Source organism: Nasonia vitripennis, chromosome 1, assembly GCF_009193385.2.
Source record: "Nasonia vitripennis strain AsymCx chromosome 1, Nvit_psr_1.1, whole genome shotgun sequence".
NCBI classification, from domain to species: Eukaryota; Metazoa; Arthropoda; class Insecta; order Hymenoptera; family Pteromalidae; genus Nasonia; species Nasonia vitripennis.
Window position 1 is genome coordinate 23,106,366 of NC_045757.1, and position 17,928 is coordinate 23,124,293.

Below are 17,928 nucleotides of genomic sequence, written 5' to 3' on the forward strand. Positions count from 1 at the left end.
CTGGAATAGAGGAAGAACCGAGAAGAAGACGACTCAGAAGTTTTTATTTTTATCTTTGTTCAGAGGAAAACAAATCAGACGTATCAGAGGTATAGAGGACAAATTTCAGAAGAAAACGTAAGTACAAGCTTTTGTAAGGTGTAGTCAGAGTAGTAATCAGATATAGCAAAAGAAAGTTTAATTTTCAATCGGTTTCGGGAGTGTGTTGTGTTACCGCATCGACAAGAAAAATGAGAGTTGCGTAAAGAATAGTAGGAAAAGACAGTGCGGTGTCTTAATAATTACAGAATAGATCAGAAGGTTATAGAAAATCAAAAGTCTTAATACGAGACAAAAACGCGCGACAACGAAACGCACGAGAGCTCGCCGGCAAAAGCCTGCACGAGCCGATTCCGGGAATCGGGGGGAGGTGAGCCGCGACTAGTGATGGGCGATTCTACTCGATTCCTTGAGAATCGACCGATTCTTTTTTCAAAGCATCGATTATTTGAGCGATTATTTTCGGTATTCGATTCTCCAGGAATCGATTCTTTTCGAAGCGAGTATCGAATCAAAAAGATGGCGGAAGGGACGGGGGTGGGGGGGGGTGGGGGGGGGGGGGGGGCAACGACTTAAAAAGCGGGAAACGGCCGAGCTCCGATAACTGCAGCGTAGTTGCGTACTGCATAGTGTAGCCTGTGTAGTGTGTAGTGTACGTGTAGCTATGGACATGCTGTGCATGCATACTCAGTAGTGAGCACTGCAGCAGTACTATAGCCTAGTCGAATAGCGTAGGGTGATCGCGTGTGTACAATCCAGGAGTGCCTCGGGGCTTCGAGAGTAACGTTCAGAGACGAGAATTCGAGAATCATAAACATAACCTCATAACCATTGTATGTGGTTTATATAAAGTATGGATATACAAAATGTGGTGAGTAAATAAAAAAATTTTAAAAGAACATAAAAAATCTCGACAATAAGTATTCCTTCCTATGTGAAATCTGTTATAGGATTATACATGTGGATTTTGTAAAGAGAAGATGGAGTTCTTTAAAGTCAAGGACCATCCATGCATAAGACCTTTCCCAGCTCTCCACATTACGGACGATAAGATTATTTATCCACAAGATGGTATATATATCTCGTTATTGACATTCTGTTATATATATATATATATATATATATATATATATATATATATATATATATATATATATATATATAACATATATATATATATATATATATATATATATATATATATATATATATTTATGTACAATCGATGCTACAATCAATGCTACAATTTAAAATTGTTGATTGATTACAGCGAATGGCACCACATACCAACAAAACCCGAATGACAATCATTACTCGGATCCTGTTGATTATTATGCCACTCATGAGGAGGAAGAGTTTCGCAACCACACTTCCAAACCTTCTAGTCAACCTAGTGATACCCTAGTCAACGTTCCACAAGAAAGTCTCAGCACAAGGTACGCATATTTTTTGTATATAGGCATAATCGTTATATTAATTAGTATTCGATTAAGTTTAACACAATTGTTATTTTATTTTAGCTGTAAAACTGGTACCTCTACGGATACAACTGCTACTGTAAATCTGGTTGAAGAATCGTCACAACAATTACAACCTGCACCAAAACTCCAGCAACAGTATGCATATATATAATTTTTACATTTTATAAATACCGAATATTAATAATATATATTTATAATAATATTAATCATATAATTTGTAGGAAGCATGTTAGTGCAATCTGGAAACATGCAAAAAAAAAGCAAAGATGGCAAATATTTGATTTGTTTACATTGTCAAAATCAATATAAACTAAGCGGAAACACATCCAACATGTTAAAACATTTGCAAAGCCAACACCCTTTCTTTTTTCAAACAACAGTCAAAGAAGTAAAAACAAAAAGTACAAAAAGGCCTTTAGAAGACTACATCGAATCACCACCCTCGACTTCAATTCATCCACCACAAAAAAAGGCTAAAACTGATGCTGTAAAACAACAACCTAGTGTAAGTGTAAGCTTAATTTATTTATCTTGTGATTATTTTAAAATTCTAAAATCTTTTATTGCTTATATTTACAGTTATCAAAGTATATAGGAATCAAAGATATATTCGCTCGTATTAATTCATTCAAAGGCAAGTAAAAAACGAAGTAAAGCTACATTTTGTTATAAAATATTTACAATTTTTATTTGTAGATGGAGGATTTCAGTCTAATCAAGTCTCAAACGCAATCCTTTACATGATCTGCAAAGACATGTTACCTATATCGATTGTGGAATTTGAAGGTTTCAATAAATTAATGAGTCTTGTAGCACCTCTTTACAAAGTTCCATCGAAAAGAACGATGACTCGTAACCTGGAGGCTAGATACGAGATCATGAAAAATGCTTTTATTCAAGAATTAGAAAACATACCTTATTATTGTTTAACTGCGGACAATTGGACGGATTCCTCAACTCAAAGTTACATTGGTGTAACGATACATTACCTAAATAATTCGAAAATGACAGGAAGAACAATTGGGTGTTTCCCACTGTATGAAAATCATACATCTGAATATTTATCAAAATCAATTGAGAAAATATTTAATGATTTCAAAATCAAAAAAGAAAAAATCACAGCAATGATCACTGATGCTGCACCCAATATTAAAAAAGCTTGCATAGATTTACTGGGCAAGGACAAGCATCTTATTTGAGTTGCACATGTTGTTTCGCACTTACTACCTACTGTACTCAGTAATTTTAAAGAAATTAATTCCATTATCGATAAAGTAAAAGCCATTGGGACTCAAATAAAACGTAGTATACCAGCTTCTGATAAGCTGAAGGATTTGCAATTGCAAGATGGAAAGACTGAAGGTACAGTCTTAAAATTCAAACTGGATGTTCCAACTCGCTGGACTTCAAAAACCGAGATGTTAGACAGATATATTTTATTAGAGTCATACATGTATAGTGCTATCAATAAATGCGCTAAGCCTTTAGATCTTTTAACTAGGGAAGAAGTTAAAATATTAAAAGATGTGTTACCTCTCATGAATACCATCAAATCAGTAATAACAGAGATTAGTGGCGATGCTTACCCGACAGCCAGTTTAATTATACCAATTATCAACTGCATGGAGAAGAAAATTAATTCGATAATTCCTGAAACAAACATAGGAATCGAGTTCAAAAACAGGCTGTTAACTGCTATGGAAAATCGCTTCAAATATTTAGAGCAGTCTCCTCTTGCAACCGCAACGTTATTAGACCCGAGGTTTAAAAAAATTCATTTCAAGCAGCCTCTCGCTGTTTCAGCTACTTTAAATCGAATACGAAATGACGTAGAAAAAGTCTATGTAGCAAAAGAGAAACCGATAGTTTTAAATAAAACGAGTTCTGACAGCATATGGGATGTCCATGATGCCATTTTAGAACAATCTGCAAATCACATGGCTCCTGTAATTGAAGAAAATTTAGAGGTCGACCAGTATTTAAAGTTACCATTGATTCCAAGATCCGAAAATATTTTTATTTATTGGAAAAACCTTATAGACAGTTTTCCAGGATTAAGCAACTACGCTCTACAAAAACTAGCAATTCTTGCGACAAGTGTGTCTTCAGAGCGGTTGTTTTCTAAAGCTGGGAACATTAAAAGGGATCGACGAAATCGACTGACCGGTAATAATCTAAACGTATTATTATTTTTAAGTTGTTGTACGGAAGAAAATTGGTTTGAAATTAATTAGATTTTGTAATTATTTTTTTGGTCTGAATAAAATCCAATAACCCGATTTCCTATAATTTATTAATATCCCTTTTCGTGCAAATGAGAGAAATAAAATTTGAATTCATATTGCTTTTTACATTCAAATGCATTAACAGGTTGTAAGGTAATATAATAATTAAAATGTTTAAAAGATGTATTGTTATTAAATAAAAATTTTTAGCTTTTTCTATAATTAACAAGTTTTGTATTTCCTTTCAGCTGCGAGTATCATTTATCAAGGGATGAAGATCTCTTCTATATAAGCATATAACTGCTAACAAGAGGTAAATACCAGTTGAGAATATTTAATGCTTCAGTCAGCAAAAATATAGTAAGTGTACATTAAGGAAATATATCAATTTTGTACTTCAAAAATCATTTTGTACTTAAATAAATTGTATATATATAAGCAATAATAAACAACTTTTATAAAAAAATACCAATTTAATTATTAAATTATTATTTCATGTAATTCTTTAATTTTGATTCGATACTCGGGTATCGATACTCCGATTATTTTTTTAAATAATCGGTTCTCAAGAATCGATTCTTTTCATGATTCGATTCTTTAGCATCGATTATTTTTTTAAGAATCGCCCATCACTAGGCCGCGACTAGCGACGCTGTCAGAGTCGAGCGCGCGGTTTGTTGTGCTCTCTCTCTCTCTCTCTCTCTCTCTCTCTCTCTCTCTCGGAATCAAAACAAATTTTACACGCACGGATTTTTCTCGTAAATTTTTTCTCCTTTTTGAGTTTCAAAATATATGGTCTAATCAGAATCAGACGTAATGGATTAGATTGGCTATCGGTGTATATATGTAATAAATAAAATCAGAGAAAAATAATTCCAGTTATATCGTTCTCACTCCTATTCAGAATGTCAGAGTTATTCGAGTAAATCAAAAAGCTTCAATTTTTTGTTGGCTTTTTAGTGTTCAGATGCACTCGAATAAATTGTAAAAACACGCCTTGATAGAAATTTCAATGAAACGGCGGTGCAGTGAATTTGAATTTCTATAAAATTTAAAATTATCAAAAGATAATTACACTTTCATTCGTGATTTCTTGGACGACATACGCGTGTGCGATTGCCCCCTCGCAAATTATTAAGTGAATTGCGTTCGTTTACTTAGACTGGGAGGGAGCACGTGTGTGGCGTCCGGGAGGCACGGTGCTAGTGCTTGATTTTCAAGCTTGGTTTGACTTGCAGTGCGGTCTAACTTGGCAGAAATCAAAGAAAACTGTCAGAGTAAGCATTCTAACTTTATTTCAGAGGAAAAGAACATCAGAAGCGTTATGTCTGATTGGAGTCTTTCAGACCCATTACCATCAAATGAGAAAGAGGCGGCCAACGAAGGCAACGAAAATCAAGTGGACGATCATTTGAATATCCACCAAGGTACAAAGTGTTTTTAAATCAGAATATAAACAATTAATTCAGAATCAGAAGTTAGGCCTAAAATTCAGAGTTCATATAATAAATAAAAATTGAATGCTAATCAGAGAAATTGTTTATAATACAGATTCAGATATAGAAGGGTATACACCCCCGGGTACACCCCCAAAAAGAGATATGGAGGGAAAGTCTCAACCTACTGACTCACAAATGGAGTGGAGAATGGATAATCTGGAGAATGCTCTCGAGAGACACTCCGATATACTCGACAATCATGCTGAAATAATCAGAGATCAAACAGTAGCTATACTCGATATGAAGGAAAATATTGACAACCTAAACACTGTCATACAGAAACTCACAGTACAAATAGGAAAATTAACTTCACTCAGAGACATAAGTGAGACAGAGTTTAGTAACAATATCAATTCAACAAACTTATCAGACGGAACAAGCGCATTTGGCGACCTCAGCAGAGCTTGTAATGAACTCAGACGATCTATTGCCCTAAACGCAACTAATTCAAAAATAAGCATAAAGAGAAATTATAAATTAACAAAAAAAGTACCATTTAACATTTAGTTAGACAATATAAATGCTGAATTAAAAGCTAATAATCTTGCAGACATACTTGACGATTCTCAACAATCAGACGTTTCAGAGACAGTAATAGAAAGACAAAACAGAAAAGACCAAGTCAGAGACATTCTAATAAGTCGCGTAGATGATTATTACCATAATAAGATTTTACAAATAAAAGACCCATTAGAAATAGTCATTAAAATCAAAGAGTTCAGACGAGCAGAGGCAAATGTTACCGATTCTTCAGTCAGAGAAAAATTATATAGTCTCAAAATGAACAATAGAGAATCAGTAAACGAATTTTGCGATCGTTTTGACTCTATTATCAGAGATTTTGAAAATTGTATTACCAAAACACCTCTGACGGAGGAAGAGATAAGATCGGCCTTCTTTCAAGCTGTTAGTATAAAATTTAAAGAAATAAGATCGGCCAATATTATCAGACTTCAAGCAACCTAATCAGAGATGAGCCTTGATGACATAAAAACTTTGATACTACAGCTGGAATCAGACAGACGCAAATCAGACGGTCAGCCTTCAGACGACAGGCAAAAAAATTGCAGCTAAACAGGCGATAATCACAGACAAGTGTTATCGCTGCAATAAGGTGGGACACAGAGCAGCCTTTTGTCCTCTTAAAGAGTACAATCTATGGTACTGCTTTTATTGCCAGGCTGTAGCTCCACACAAAGGGGATGATTGTCCAAATAAGGACAATCCCAAAGATGGGTATGTAAAATCTTATACATATAACAACACAAACACAACAGTAATAACTTCAGAGGTAGAGGTAACAGAGGAAGGGGTGGTTATAATAATGTCAGAGGTAGAGGAAATAATGTAAGAAGGGGATCTTTCAAACGCAAGGTCGATATACAAACAGCAGGCCGAAATCAGAAGAAGGGATACAAGGTCAAAGCGATGCTAACAGGTAACAACACACATATAATTAATAAGACACCTACAAAACTAGTACTTATTGCGGACTCTGGCGCAACAGAGCATATAGTAAATAAGAGCATAATTTTAAGTAACTTCAGAAAAAGTTCAGGCGAATATATCAGAAGTGCAAATAAAAATAAATCTGCAAACATCTCTATAGACGGCAAAGGAGATTTAATTTTAAAATCAGAATCAAATGAGAATAACAAAATAATTTTGACAAATGTAATTTCTGCCAAAAATATTTCAGACAATCTGATCTCTCTCAGACGTTTTGCAGACGTAGGTTTGAGTATTTATTTGGATAATAAAATACTTAAAATCTACGATAAAAATTCAGACGAAGAGTATTTAGCTGGGACGTATAAAAAGCCAAACTGGATAATTTCTTTAAACGTAGCAAAACATGAACAATCAGATGAGCAACAAGAAGTCTACGATAAGTATTCATGCACGGCTAACATAATCACGGTAGACGAGTTCTTGCAGCAATCTCAGTCAGATATCAAGGATCTTGAGGATCAAAACGAATCAGATGAAACTAACGCATCAGAGGGAACTCAGATGAATCCGACTGAGATTGGGAGGGAGAAGCAGCAAGAACGAACTGTACAAGAATCAAATTCATCTAGTCAGAGAGAAGTTTGTGATACAAACTTAGATGAACAAATTCTGAACAGGAAAATCCTAAACATAGACGACTCGTCAGAAGAAATGCTGAAATATCTACAAAACAATGTGGACAACAAATCAGATAGACAAGAAAAGAAGCTGAACGAAGGAATGCTCTGGCATATCAAATTAGGTCACGCTTCTCTGCAATATTTACTATTGCTACAAAAGTCAGAAGATAAACTCAGAAAGGTAAAATTCGACAAGTCCATTACAGACTGCGAAGTTTGCGTCCTAGCAAAAATGGAAAACCTGTCGTTCTCAGAAGTCAGAGTCAGAGGAACAAGGCCATTAGAAAGGATACACACAGACACAATGGGACCAATTAAACCAGTCTCGTATCGGGGAAAATAAATTCATAATAGGATTTATAGATGATTACACCAGATTTGCCAAAGCATACTCTAAACACAAAAGTGAAGCTGGAGATTGCTTAGAAAAATTCTTGGTAACTACAAGAAATTTACTGGGCAAAGAAGAAAAAGTGTGTTTCATCCGAACGGACAATGGCACTGAATTTACTGGAGGTAAATTTTCAGAAGTTATGGAAAAGGAGAAAATTGAAGGAGAGTTCGCAACTCCTTACACTCCACAACATAATGGAACCGCTGAAAGGTTCAACAAAACCATACAGTGGAAAATCAGAGCGCTCATGATAGACTCTGGTCTACCCAAGAGCATGTGGATACTAGCTTTGGAAGTGGCGGTCCATATCTATAATAGAACTCCACACAAAGGAATCGATTCAGAGATACCAATCAAGAAAATGGTTCCAAATGGAAACATGCATCTAGACAAAATCAGACGTTTCGGATGTTTGGTCTATGCCAAAATACCGAATGCGACGAACAAGTTTTCAGACAGAGCAATCCGTACAATCATGGTTGGATATTCTCAAACTGGTTATGTTTTGTGGCACTCTGAATCCCAGAGATTCATTACATCCAGACACGTGAGATTTAATGAAAAACTGGTGTATAGGGATGTGTATAAAACTGACCTAAGAGAAAAATCAGAAACACTAGAAATATCAACAGATGTTGTCAAAACACAACCAGATATACCAAAAGATTCAAAATCAGAGAAAGAGAAAAATCAGAAGAGAAAAGCAGATGACAAAAATTCAGAAGATTCAAAGGCTAAGAAACCTGAACCAGAAAAGCGACCTTGTCTAGAAAGAAAAGCCAAGACAAACAGACGAACTTGGACACATCTCAGAGAAGCAGTAGTCGAAGTAGAAAATACCAATCACGATCTGCCACAAGTATCTACTCCAACTGGAGAAACCAGAGATACACACTCAGAAGAAGATGAACTTGGACATATTTTTATAGCACGTACGAACAGAGATCCTGTCAGTTATAAAGAAGCTATTGAATCAGACGACAAACATAAATGGTCAGAAGCAATAAAACAAGAGTTAAAGTCTATGGAAGACAAAAGATGGCAAAAAGGCACACATCATTGATTCCAAATGGGTATTCAAAAGGAAAATCTCAGAAGACGGTCAGACGACTTACAAAGGAAGATTAGTTATCAGAGGATTCAAGGATAGAAAAGAATATGAACTCAGAGAAACTTACGCACCAGTCTCAAGATTGCCAATCGTTAGAGCGACTTTTGCAATCATTAATAAGTTAAATTTAACTGCTTATCAGATGGACGTCAAGACAGCATTTCTGAATGGAACGCTTGAAGACGACATATTCATGGAAATACCAGATGGTATACAAATAGACCCATCCATTAAGAAAAATAAAGTATGTAAACTCCAAAAATCCTTGTATGGCCTCAGAATAAGTCCCAAGCGATGGAACAAACGCTTCTCAGAAGTTGCTTTGGAACTTGGACTAGAAAAGGACATAAATGAACCATGTCTGTTCACGTGGAGATTACAAAATCAGATGGTAGTATTACTGCTATATGTAGACGACATCATTCTAGCAGGCAACAATCAGACGAAACTAAAACAGATAAAAGAAAAATTATGTTCTACCTTTCAGATGAAAGACTTAGGAGAACCTAAATTATTTTTAGGCATGAAAATAACCAGAGACAGAGATCAGAAAATATTAAAACTGTCACAATCAGAGTACATAGAGAAATGTCTTGAACGTTTCAATATGAAAGATAGTATGCCACAGAAAACACCTATGGTTACAAGACAGGTTCGAAAAAGAGAACTCATAAATTCAGAAGAAGCTCAGATAGCAACTCATGCACCGTATAGGGAAGCTATAGGAAGCTTACTATATCTGGCAGGTGCCACCAGACCTGATATTGCATTTGCAGTAAACTTTCTATCAAGAAAACAGCTGTCACCCACTGAAAGTGACTGGAAGGAAGTAAAAAGGATTTTCAGATACCTCAGAGGAACCTCAGAAATAGGTTTGATTTTCAGAGCAGAAAATGAGTATATGGAAGCAATGACAGACGCTAGCTTTAGAGATTGTGAAGATTCATCTTCAACTGGAGGATATGTAATAAAATTGTATGGCGACTCAATTATGTGGAGAAGCTATAAACAAGTTTACGTATCACTCTCTACCTGCCAAGCTGAGTACTTGGCAATGAGCAATGCTTGCCAAGAAATTGTATCGTTGGATAAAGCTATCAGAGATATAACAGGGAAAACTATGTATCCTGTTACCCTGTGGTGCGATAACAAATCTGCAGGGGACTGCACTCAGATGGAAGGAAATCACAAGTTGAAAAACTTTGATGATGATCTGGAAACAATTCAGAGAAAACTACAAATCAGAGAAAAGACAGGGAGTAAAAGTCACAAGGCAGAAACACACGGAGACTACATAAAACAGTGTGTCCTAAAGGGACAAATCAGAGTTAAATGGATATCTACTACCGACAATGTGGCAGACATTATGACTAAACCTCTGCCTAATGATATTCATAAATACCTCAGAGATAAAATATTGAACATAGAAATTCACACTTAATTATAATTTTCAGAGTTTTATTTTTATATATATATCAGACGAATAAGAATTTTTTGTACATATTTCAGATACAGGAAACCAAGGAGAAACTAATTCAGAGTAAAGTTCAGAGAATAAAAAACGCAGACGTACAGGAGGACAAGCGCCCCGAAGGGAGGGAGTGTTGGGGAGTCTTCGCGCCGCTTGCCGTCTATAGTAGACTACAGGGCTAATCTAGCGCCACCATGCGGGCAGCGCTAGGTATTCACGCCTGCTCTGCAAAGTACTCACTCTCCTGCCGACCGCTCTCGAAGCAACAGCTCCGTCGCCCGAGTTATATATAAGAAGAAAATAAAGAGAGTTATAACAGAATATTAGAGCCTAGTTTAATTACGAGTTCTCCTCACCAACCATCCAACTAGGATTATTCTAACAGGGAACTCTAGTTCCAGGGCGCCTGCTTGAAAGAGAGTTGTTAGAGACTATATAGAGTCCTCGGTAGTAGCATCACGCTTAATATAATTATTATCTAGTCTTACGTTTTATTATATTAAATTACACTTAATAAATACTTAATAGTGTATTTATTTTCCACCACCTTATCAATATTATTAAAAATTACCATTGACTTGTGGATCATTGCGCCTGGCAATTTCCTCCATCCTCTCGGCAACACCATCTCCACCTGCGCCAATGTCCTGAACGTCTGCATTTTCCTGCACCGGAGGAACCCTCTGAGCATTATGACCTGCAGCACCGCCATGTTCACGTTCAGCATTGTTATCATCGACAACTATTTGTCGATAAAGTATTCACCTAGGAGGCTGCTCGGCGAGAAAAGGTTGAAAATGTTCATTTCTGTGAATAAGAATGATTTAATTAGACTTATTTAATCAAAAAATAGTATTTACATCGTCTAGACGATATATACATATAAATATAAGTAATATTGTCAGCATTAGACGACATTGTCAATATAGATATATATGTTCGTCTAGACGTAAATATTAAAAAAAAATATGAAATATCGTCTACATACTCCATAACTCTGAAAAAGTAGATCATATCTTCAATATCCTCATCTGTGAAATTCTTGAAATCAAACCGTTTGATGTTGTTTAACAGAAACCTGGTCTCAAATTTGAAAATTTTACCTTGAAGGCGTCGTCTCAAGCTGTCAAGCATTTGTCGATTCAGTGGGCCAAGAGGTTGCACCTGTCCCTTATAGATTGGATGATAATTTTCTAATCCAAAGATACACTTATTTACAATGAAGGATACCTCCTTCAGAGTTAAATTAGGTGGTTCAGAATGTTGACGTCACTTTAAACTATATATATATATATATATATATATATATATATATATATATATATATATATATATATATATATATATATATATATATATATATATTGTAACGAGGAACAACATCCCTCGCCACGCCGGTAATCGAGGCAGAATAGAGTGTGACGAAATAAGGCGGCATTAGCTCGACGTACAGAGCGCGCGCCTAGAGATCTCGGGAGCGCCGGATCGATTCTTGGTTCCGGCGTCTCCTTTTGTGATTTTCTCCACTCATGTCAAAGTCTCACCCTGTTACATGGCGCCCAGTTCGTGGGTTAATCGGGAAGGAACGTGTAAAGAGTTTGTAATTTTCGCGATTTGCGGTGCGAGCCAAAAACCGTTGCGAGATCAAGAAGGTCGCGCGAGCGACGTAAACACGTTCATCCCCTTGTTTACGTCGCGCTCAAATCAAGCGGATTTGAGCGGCGTATACGAATATTTCGAACGCAATTCACACGAGAAGTCTGTGAATAATAATCGGAGATTTTTGTTTCCGAGCCGAGAGCAAATGTCTACCGATATTATCACACGACCTAGAATTAAACGACTCGGAGCAGCGAAACTTGAAGCTGACACTAGTATCGCATGCTCTCCGAGTCGAATAATTTTCTATTTGTTGTCGGGAGAATTTTAAAGCACTCTCGTTAGGATAGAGAGTTGCATAATTATTTTTTCGTGACGTCTCGTGTGAAAATGGAGCGTAAAGGCGAAATTGTAAATTGTTTATTTTTTAACAAATAAACAATAAAAGGCAGCAAAGCGGCAACAGAAACAGGTGTAGCCGCATAGTACAGTCCACGCACGCTATAGTAGAGCGAAGCGCACAGCGGCGCGAGTGTGTTAAGGACTTTCCAGATTGAATGCGTTGCGACTGTGTTGTGTCTGTTCCGTGTGATGTGGTGGCGCTACATGTCCGCAACATAACTACTGTGGAGTTCACGATCTACCAACGTCCAATACTTCGATGCCTAAAGCTATGGATGTCATTATGGAGGTTATTTTCTCAGCTCCAAAACTCCAAAATGTGCTCGACGAAATCTCTCTCAGCCATACGTGAGTTGCGTTTGTCCGAGAGAGACAGAAAAATGGGCGCCCGAGTTTCGGAATACGCCTGTTATTTGCACAGTACAATGGTACTTCATCGCCATTTTCCACTCCAAAATATACTTGCTTCAGATGCCCTCTCAGTGACAGAATCTATTACCATACCTATCTCCACAACCTATACCTCAACAGTCCATACTTTTTTTAAATCTCAATGTAAGATAATAATAATTTTTTTAAATAAAATTTCTTCTTCACTGCTTTCTTCATAAGAGTCCTGCAATAATTTTAAGAAATAATTTTTAGAATATTACCATTAAATAATATAATGATATATTAAACAATATAATGTGATTATTACCTTTGGATATAGTGCATTATCAACAAGCCTTTGTAGGGAGCCAAGAGAATCACATGGTCGGTCTGAATATGGGATTAAAAAGTTCCAAAATTCTGATAGTGAGTTTTTCAATGGCTTTTTTATGGTGTACTCCTCCCATTCGTGCATGATATTTGTATTAATCATGAATTGATTGGTAGCATGGATAGCAGTTGGCCACAATATACGATACACACCTGACTGGTGCAAATAGTAATCGGAAACATCCATGTTGTTCGTGAGCAAGTTCAACTCTTCATGGATGCAAATAATTGGATTTTGTGATGGTGCCGGTTTACTTTTAATCTCTGGTAAGATCTTGTTTTTAAAGAAATTAACATAATTCGTAGGGTTCACTGGCATTTCGAACTTCACAGGCTCCTTCATGTGTGATCTGTCCGCACACATGATAAAAGCTATATCTTTATGAATGAAATGCTGCTGATAAAGTCCTACTGCAAGACTTTCATACTTGCTATTCAAAAATAAGTAACGAAGGGCAAAGTTCATTTTTTGATTTTCTCTATTGGGGTTAGATTCTAGGTATTTCAGCAAGTCAACAATATATTAATCAACTGATAAAACTTGAACTTTTAATCCAATATCATAACTTCTGATAAAAGCTGTTAGATCCATAGTGAGATATTTGAATTGTAAACTTGGCAAATTAATTTCGATTGAATTCTTTGTTGATGGTTCTTTGTTCAACTTTTCAATAAATTCATAAACTATAAATACAGTGTTGCCAATATAATGGACTTTCAAAATTTATTATTTTTAAGGGTAAATTATTTTTCTTTTGTAAGTTTTTTGTATAAAAAAAGTAATTCATAATATTATGAAAGGGAAATAAATAAATAGAGCTACACATTTCTATTAAAAATTAGAAAATCATTTGTGAGAGCCACTAAAAACGGAAAGAAATTTTATCTAGCCTCTGATCTACAATTTCTAAAGAAGCATATTAAGCATTTAGAGAATGCTTCATGTAAAAGTAAACCTCCAAAACAAAGTATCAAAGAAGAAGATAATGATGAATTCCACCCAGAAGCTGATGATGAAAATTTGAACTTTCAAGATGTTTTAAGGTGTCAACTGCAATCGAAACAACAGAACAACGTTTCACAAAACTCAATTACGAAAAATGAAAATGATTCTTTATTATTAAACAATAATCAAAATGATGAAGTAATGAAACCGCAAGAAAATATCAGTGCATTTACATTAGCATTACGCAAACTACAAAATCCTAAAAGTGACTGTTTATCTACTCCAAAGAATAATGTACTGACAGGAATAACTCAGAGTTCTAAGAAACCTGCAACATCAACAGTACATGCAGTAATGACTAAAAAAACCACGGAAATCACTGTACCTGAACAAGATAAATTGCGAAAAGAAAGCAGACAGAAACTAAAAGTTTGAATGATAAACTTCAAAGTGCTATTGATTCAAGTATGCAGTTTATAAACAATGTAAATAGCACCAAAAAAGATGAAAATGATGACGACATATACGAAAAAACTATCAGAGAAGCATTGAGAAGTGTTCCATTTGATAATATTGCTGACTTTGTTACAGACATTCATATAATAATTAGTTCATTTAAAGATCAAAATTAGATAAATTGTAATCCTTGTTCATTTCATACTATACTTGTAATTATACTTAACACAACATTATCATTATTATTTAACATCTATCATTATTATTTATTGTTCAATATTTCCAAAACTAGTATTTTATTTGTAAACAAATAACTGTATCAATAGTGACAAAAATGTATCAATAGATGTATGTTTCAAGCACATAAAAGTAATTTTTTTATTTTTCAACAAGTCCTTTTACAAAATTCTTTATAAAATTTATTGATATAACACCCTTACAATATTATCTATCGCTCACCTATCTAACTATAAACAATAAATAGTATTTGAAAGTTTTCGTTAATTTTGTTCTTTTGTTGGTAGTTCAGCAAATCACCACGAGCTTCTAGTAACATTCAAACCACTTTAAATATAGTCTAATTGCCAATCAACTGAGCCAGCATCTGAAGAGAAATAGGCTGTTAATAGCTGTCTTTGTTGTACAGGTGTCAATCGCAGATTCTGATTCTCTTCGTTCTGATTGTTACCTTCTACAACTTCTTCATTTACATCATCCATATTATTCTCTGCACTTGTAATCAGGAAATTATGCAAACATATGATTGTAGCGACTATAAAATGACTAGTTGTTAAATCAAATTTTAATTTCTGTTGCCAAATTTGATACTTTTTTACTATCATTCCAAAAGCACATTCTATACATAATCTGGCTCTTTTCAATCTGTAATTAAAAACCTTTTCTTCTACTGCCAATTCTCCAGATTTACTAAAAGACTTCATAAGATGTTTGCTCAATGCAAAAATTTCATCGGCTATAAACATGAAAGGCATTTCTATATCTGTGTTCGGTAGTGGCCTTGATGGAGGAATATCTAACTCGTCATTTGCTAATTGAGAAGCAAAATCTGTATCAGAGAATACACTGGCATCATTTAGAGAGCCTACAATTATATTTAATTAGAATATAATAATAAAATGGATTATCTTATTTTGGATCAATTTAATAATGTATATAAATATAATATCTTACTAAAGTCTCCTATATTGTACCAAACAAAACTTTTTTTTGCATCAGCAATAGCCATTAGTGTAAAAGTATGTTTCTTCTTATACGACAAAAAAAAACTGCCAGCTGATGCAGGTTGTTCAATGTCGATATGCTTGCCATCTAAAGCTCCAATACAATTGGGAAAATTCCACAATTGTTCGTATAAATTAGCTATTTCAATCAGCAGCGCTGCACAAGACAAACAGAAGTTGGTAGATCGTGAACTCCACAATAGTTATGTTGCGGACACGTAGCGCCACCACATCACACGGAACAGACACAACACAGTCGCAACGCACTCAATGTGGAAAGTCCCTTAGAGTGAGTGCGAGCGCTTGCGGCGCCACATAGGGTCAATTCCACGAGAACGCGGCGGGCGCGAGACATATAGTCACTTCCACGAGAAGACGCGGAATAGTATACGCCCAGTTTTCAGCAAAGAAGACCTCAAGAATTTTAAAGAGAAGAACATACTCGACTCGAAGCTCGAGGTATACGGGCAATTTCGCAAAATATTTTTTCGTCATTTTTTCGTATTTTTTTTCTCTTTCGGGTGTGTGAGTGCATATATGCCTGTAGCACAACTCGTGCGTTGCAAGTGAGAGCACAGCGGTGCTATTAGTGCGCACGCCAGAAGCAATTCGCGCTTATCTGGCGTAAATAAAAATTTCTTTTATTTTTTTACGGATTTCGCTCCGATTATACGAATTCGACTTTTCGTTTTATTCGATTTCGCGTAATAATCTACGTCACAGCGACGCGCTTAGGTGTGCAAGTGTGTGAGTAGAAAGGTTGTATTTTTGTAGCTTACGTTGTAGCAAAAAGAATACAATCTAGGGGCTATCTGGAGTGAGTGCGAAGGATAGGGAGCTGCCACGTCGTTGTTGAGCAACCGCGAAACGTCGTTGGAAGCAGAACACACCAACATGGCGAAGAAAGTAGAGAAGGTCGTCAAGAATTGGTCCTTGGGCATCGACGAAGGAGAGATGGACGATGCCCTCGAGAGAATGCAGTTGAAGCCAGACGGCAAGCGATGAGATCGCGTAGTTAGGACGAACGCGCATACGCAAACGCTGAACGAGAGTAGCAACTACGATGGGTCGCGAAGACAGAGCAACAGACCCATCGGTCCTGCGGTGAACAAATGGGGGATTAAATTCACCGGGGACTCGTCACAGAGCATCGAGAACTTCTTGCAACGCATGGAAGGACGCAGAATGCTAGACGACCTGTCCGATGCGCAGATGTTGGCGTCATTACAAGAAGTATTGACGGATAATGCGTACGAGTGGTTACAGAATCGGCTCTCCGAACAGGGAGAATGGTCTAGCTGGGACGATTTCTGCGAGTGCATCAAGCGATGGTACGGGCAGACGCAAGGCTACCAACAGAAATTACTGAGCGAAGTGATTTCGCGGACGCAAGGGCCTGGCGAACGCGTGCGGGTGTACGTGAATAACCTGCAAGGTATAATGCGGAGGATGGTGCCCCGACCAGACGCTAGCCAGCAACTGGATCGGATCAATCACTATGCTGCCTAGTCTTAAACGCGGGCTCCAGCGGAAAGATTTCTCTACCGTGGAGCAGTTGCTCGAAGCAGCAGTCGAATTCGAGGCCGCACTAGCATGCGAAGCCTCGTATCGAGTACCTCCGAAGCCTGGTGTAGCAATCGTCCCCGAATGCGCATTTAAGGGCGAAACACCGAAGACTGGCGGTAAAACGCCGGTGGCAGCCATGGGGTTTGCGGAGCAAACCGACATCCTGTCCTTATTGGTTCACGCCATAGGCAAGCTGTTCGACACGAAGCTTGCAGCAATGGCGCAACCGGCGAAACACGCCAACGCGGGAGGAGGCGACAAGAATTCAGCCCCTCAGCTTCAAGTGGCTGCAATAGCTACAGCAGGGGCGATAGATATCGCCGCGGTTGGTCTCGCGTACGTCAGTGACGACGAGCACGCGCAGATTCGCAGATTGGACAGCATCCTGCCTAAATCCAATCGTACGATCGGACGGACGCAGTTGATTGAGCACGGGATAGACGTTGGATCGGCCAAGCCGATAAAACAGAAGTATTATCCCGTGTCGTCAAAAATAGAGGAGGAGATGTATCAACAAGTACGAGAGTTGCTTACTGCAGGAATCATCGAACCCTCCGACAGTGCTTGGTCAAGTCCAGTAGTGATGGTGCGCAAAGCGAACGGG

General features: G+C 36.9%; 2 protein-coding genes and 1 long non-coding RNA gene across 5 annotated transcripts; 2 read left to right on the forward strand and 1 right to left on the reverse strand.

Moving 5' to 3' along the window:
- Window positions 1-614: 614 nt before the first annotated feature.
- Window positions 615-4,182, forward strand: LOC116415764 (zinc finger BED domain-containing protein 4-like). 3 transcript variants are annotated; one of them, XM_031920931.1, is made up of 6 exons: window positions 615-910; window positions 990-1,110; window positions 1,310-1,475; window positions 1,560-1,655; window positions 1,742-2,025; window positions 2,100-2,154. In XM_031920931.1, exons 1-5 carry the CDS (start codon window positions 893-895, stop codon window positions 1,827-1,829), a joined length of 489 nt encoding a protein of 162 aa, XP_031776791.1. In that variant the 5' UTR covers window positions 615-892; the 3' UTR covers window positions 1,830-2,025; window positions 2,100-2,154. The 3 variants fall into 3 exon arrangements, with proteins under 3 accessions (XP_031776791.1, XP_031776790.1, XP_032453421.1); XM_031920930.2 differs by lacking the exons at window positions 615-910; window positions 990-1,110; window positions 1,310-1,475; window positions 1,560-1,655 and adding exons at window positions 2,217-3,686; window positions 3,994-4,182 and having other exon boundaries at window positions 1,836-2,025; XM_032597530.1 differs by lacking the exons at window positions 615-910; window positions 990-1,110; window positions 1,310-1,475; ... (1 more) ...; window positions 1,742-2,025; window positions 2,100-2,154 and adding exons at window positions 2,221-3,686; window positions 3,994-4,179.
- An 8,216-nt stretch (window positions 4,183-12,398) lies between these two features.
- On the forward strand, window positions 12,399-13,382 carry LOC116415766. Its single transcript, XR_004226337.2, has 3 exons — window positions 12,399-12,781; window positions 13,066-13,151; window positions 13,233-13,382. It is a non-coding gene; the product is annotated as an uncharacterized LOC116415766 (long non-coding RNA).
- Window positions 13,383-14,701: 1,319 nt separating this feature from the next.
- On the reverse strand, window positions 14,702-15,948 carry LOC116415765. The gene is made up of 2 exons (XM_031920932.2): window positions 15,709-15,948; window positions 14,702-15,619 (listed from the first exon to the last, which is right to left on the reverse strand). Exons 1-2 carry the CDS (start codon window positions 15,761-15,763, stop codon window positions 15,084-15,086), a joined length of 591 nt encoding a protein of 196 aa, XP_031776792.1. The 5' UTR covers window positions 15,764-15,948; the 3' UTR covers window positions 14,702-15,083.
- Between the last annotated feature and the right edge of the window lie 1,980 nt (window positions 15,949-17,928).

Excerpts from the sequence above, each read along its gene's own strand:
- LOC116415764 (XM_032597530.1), top strand. The coding sequence starts at position 2,939 with ATGTTAGACAGATATATTTTATTAGAGTCATACATGTATAGTGCTATC. Across the intron at positions 3,687-3,993 it reads TCGACGAAATCGACTGACCG|CTGCGAGTATCATTTATCAA; the intron begins GTAATAATCTAA and ends ATTTCCTTTCAG.
- LOC116415765 (XM_031920932.2), bottom strand. The coding sequence starts at position 15,763 with ATGGCTATTGCTGATGCAAAAAAAAGTTTTGTTTGGTACAATATAGGA. Across the intron at positions 15,620-15,708 it reads GTACAATATAGGAGACTTTA|GCTCTCTAAATGATGCCAGT; the intron begins GTAAGATATTAT and ends ATATAATTGTAG.